The following is a 4575-nucleotide window of genomic DNA, read 5'->3' as shown; positions in this document are numbered from 1 at the left end:
TACAGACACACATACTCACAATTGCACACACATATATGTGCACGAGCAAGCTCACACGCTCATACACACATGAAGATGCATGTGCGCACACACAGACACATACATTTATATACAGAAGTATATGAATGCTTCAGGTCGCAGTCAACAATTTTTACACTGAACCAGCTGAAATTTTATACAAGGGAACATGTTTTTCAAGCAGAAGTCATTGAAAGACATTTTTTGATATTTTTTTATAAACTCAGTCAAAGCTGAAAAGTATTGTGTATGCGTGAACTTAGACAATATAATATGGAAAGACTATGAGCTCAGTAAATACTTCAACGTTCAAGTTGAAACTTCTAAAAATGATAGTCTGGTCAGTAATATTGTAAGAATGGCTAGCTCCAAACGATCAAGAGCACACCAGATGATGCATAGAAAGCAGGTGTTGCGAGATCAGGTGGGTAGAGCAAATAATTCAGTATTCCAATACTGGTGGAGTGGTGTCTAGTTACAGTTCAAGACCACAGTATGTAGTCAGGATTTGTGGTTGTACCTGAAACCTCACTCCAGGCCCTCAGACTGAAAATGGGGACACACACATTTGTATTTATTACTTGTAGGGACGTGGAATTTCCTTATGTAACCATAATATTACTACAAAGTAAATAAACGTTTTCATAATTGAGAACTGTGTTCTTCTGTGTTAGCAGTGTTATTAAATCAGAATTTTTATCTCTACAGAATTTTTATAGAATTTATATCCATCACTGATTCGTTACGACGTTTCATATCCGAATATGTCTAATGTAAACAATGTGATCAAAGGGTGTATCAGCCATATTTCAGGAGTTCTTGTTCTTTCTTCAGTGCCACATCCAAACCATTAATCATCCATAAACTCATTGCTTAAATGGCCATCACATACAGTGGTGTAACACTATTAGATAGACCAATTTTACATACTGAACACATTTCTGGTATATACACCCATTACCCATTTTTCAGCTTCAATCTCATTGTTGTTTTCGTTGGATGTGTTTGGATAAGAAACATTGTAATAAATCAGTGTTGAATATAATTTCTACAGAAAATCTGTAGAGATAACCTTAAAATGCACACACACACACACACATGCACACACTTATATTGCAAATATTGTAAAGTAAATACATGCTTTCATATATATATATATATATATATATATATATATATATATATATATATATATATATATGTATGTATGTATATGTTACACCCACACACACACACACACAGAGTGTAGTTGAGCTTTGGCATACTATAGGTAGACTGGGTTGCCACTACCCAATATGTAGCTATTGTTTTTTTTTAAAGATCCCTGTTCACTGCTCAATATTTCGGTGTATATAAAAAGTTAATACTTGCACCAATTGTGAAGAAATTTGAGTCTCTAAATGCCAGTGCTTATTTGGGTTTATTATTTAGCATTAATCAGAAGAAAGTCTCATTCTTCCACTTGGATAAATCTATCCAAATGAAGATGTATCACTGCATGGCAATCGATCGCTTCTCACTTTGTGCTAACACAATTTACAGAAGTGAGATACCTCACACAGTGATGATACCTGATTAGAATTGAATGTTGTTGTTTAGCCCCTGGTTAACCTTGATTGAGCAGAATAAAGTTGAAAGACAGACCAACTTTCATCACCTTCACTTTTTGCATAACTAAGACTATATTATCCAATGTGTCTACTTTAATTTTTAATGATAGTATGATGTGATTTTAAGGTGATTTGGTTACTGTTTTTAGCAACTCAGGCAATCCAGTAAAGTCTCACAATTTGAATTAATTTACTTGGAGTTATGCAGACTTGGCTGTTGAGAGTTAAGTGATTTGATCAGATACACAACAGTACAACTGAGCAGAAGCCCTATCAATGTGGCCAATGATGTTTCTAGCTTATACATACATACATACATATATATATATATATATATATATATATATGTATATATATATATATATATATGGCAATATATATACATATATATATATGGCAATAAGAAAATGGAGGGGATCAAGAGGTGGTATTCATTAAATTTTAGACATTATATTATGTCTATTTATTTATTTTTTTAAAAAAACAATTATAACAATACATATACATGTATAACAGCTTATGCTTTACATATATAAAAATACAAGTAATTATTAAAATATATAACGTAGAACATAGAAAGTAGAGTATATATATATATATTGTAAAGTAGTATAGTTTGTATGAAGCATTGTCTGATATATATATTTTTCCTTTTAATTTTCTTTTTATAAAGCCAAACCAATGCAAGTTATAACAAATAATACAGGTCAATGGTTTGTACTTTTAGCTTGTCATACATACATAACTGAATAATGACACACATACATGCATATTGCTTGTTCATTCATTTAACGTACACACACATTCATCCACTTTTTCATAGTAGCATGAGTTCGATCAGAAATATATCTGAAGCAGGATTTTCCAGCTGGATGCTCTTCCTGTCACAAACCCTTATCTGTTTTACAAAGAAGAAATCTCTTTGTTTCACAGGTCTTTAAAAGTGCAATTTACACATATGTACACACACACACACACATATGCATTTACATGTGCATGAACATATGCATATACATGCAGACACAACACACACATACATACATAAATGTATATATATATATATATATATATATATATATATATATATATATATATATATATATATATATATATACACACACACACACACACATAAAGAGTCTCTCTCTCTCAAACATATACATACCTTCCCAATCCCTGGGTTCTGCATTTTCCCTGCATTCCTCAGTAAATAAGGCGGTGCTGGTGGTGGATTTAGTCTTATGATTTCACTGTAACATGTTGGAAAAATTGGTAATTCAGGGTCCATGTGTGACTTCTTTTTCTTCTTTGAGGATATACTTAATTTCTGGGCAGCTCTGGAAAACAAGAAGAAAAAAAAAATACATGAGTGTCATAGGCACAGACATGGCTGTGTGATTATGAAGTTTGTTTTGCATGGTTTCAGGTTCAATCCCACTGAGTGAAATCTTTGGGGCAGGGGTGGGGGTGGGGAGTGAATGTCTTTTACTATGGTCTCTGGCTGACCAAAGCCTGAGAGTGAATTTGGTAGACGGAAACTGTAAGAAGCCTGCTATGTGTATGTGTGTGTTGACATGTCATGACAGTTACAAATGAGCATCAAATGTCAGGTAAGCAGTGTCATTTGTTTTCAATCTTCCCAGAAAATATATTCAGTCATTAGGAAATATTGCCTTGGTTGGAAACAGGCGGGGGTCAGTGACAGGAAGAGCATCCAGCTATAAAAAGTTTGACTCAACAAATTCTGTTTGACCCATGCAAGCATAAAAAATATGGATGTTGATAAGATGATGATGACAAGAAAGAGGAAATAAGATGACTCGGATGAACAGTAGATGATTTAAATCATATGGTGGAGCTGGAGTCATTATCTGTGCACTTGTAGGTTTGAGTAAGATGGACTTAGTCAAAATATGTCAGTTGCTGATTGTATTTGTTGTTGTTGGTATGTATCCCAATGCAGTGTTTAATGTTTTCATATTTGTTTCTGCTGGCTGAAAGAGTTTCTTTAGACTTTTATAATCGTAGAGTTGTGAGGTTCTCTGTGTAAATCTGTGAGTACTCAGTAGTGACTTTTCATATTGTGGTAGTGACTGTGTAATTGAAGATTGCTGTAGCGATGTGCTGTTCTCTCTTTCCCAAACGTCCTTTCATTATTAGAGGAATTACTTCCTTATTTGTGGTCTTAGGATTTGGTCAGGGTACAATCTGTGATGATGTGTAGTGTTCTGAGTCCTTTTAGTTTATTGTGGTTTGGTGTGGAGCATCTGAGAACACTGGTAAGGCTTGACAGAATCTATGATTAGGCAGTTGTTAAAATATTGGATTAAATGTCCAGCAATATTTGCTCTGAATCCCTGTGCTGTAAGATTAAACCCTATCAAAGTCAACTTTAAAATTTTTTAGGGTTAATAAACCCAATCCCAATCCAGTGTTGTGGATGAACAGAATTATCAGACCATATGGGGGGTGAGATACTTTCAGATATCTATTTTGGCTCTTAGGCATTTGAATTTCAAATTTTTGAATTAGTGATCAGCTCTAATCATCTGACCAAGGAACCACAACCAATTACAAAAACTGCAATGGGTAGAGCAAGAATATCATGTCTCTCTGTTATTGTGCATACAATAACAATGATGATGATGATGATGATGATGACGACGACAACGATGATGGTGATGGTGGTGGTGTTTGGTGGTAATGATGATAAATCTATGATGGATTCACACAAACAGCATTGTTATTTCTTTCTATTGGCCAAGAATAATGAATTGTGAGTGCATTGGCTCACTTTGTTTATTAATTTATTCTGTGTGTGCTGTGAATGTTGCAGAGGAGTTTTTATTATTTATATTTTTGTGTATGTTTAAGATATTAGGTATGACAATTTAGTAAGCAAATCTTTGAAAAGTTTTACTCTGGCTGTTACATTCAAAAGAGAATC

General features: G+C 33.7%; 1 protein-coding gene across 2 annotated transcripts in view; it reads right to left on the bottom strand.

Annotated features, from left to right (window-relative positions):
- LOC106872443 (kinesin-like protein KIF26B) overlaps positions 1-4575 on the bottom strand; it is a 550311-nt gene that overhangs the window by 233867 nt on the left and 311869 nt on the right. For both annotated transcript variants that reach the window (XM_052973789.1, XM_052973790.1), the window contains exon 7: positions 2794-2965. In XM_052973789.1, coding sequence (XP_052829749.1) covers positions 2794-2965 — 172 coding nt within the window. The remainder of the gene's footprint in view (positions 1-2793; positions 2966-4575) is intronic.

Source organism: Octopus bimaculoides, chromosome 16, assembly GCF_001194135.2.
Source record: "Octopus bimaculoides isolate UCB-OBI-ISO-001 chromosome 16, ASM119413v2, whole genome shotgun sequence".
Lineage (NCBI taxonomy): Eukaryota > Metazoa > Mollusca > Cephalopoda > Octopoda > Octopodidae > Octopus > Octopus bimaculoides.
Note: the sequence above shows the minus strand (reverse complement) of the source record. Positions and strands in the feature narration are given on the sequence as shown.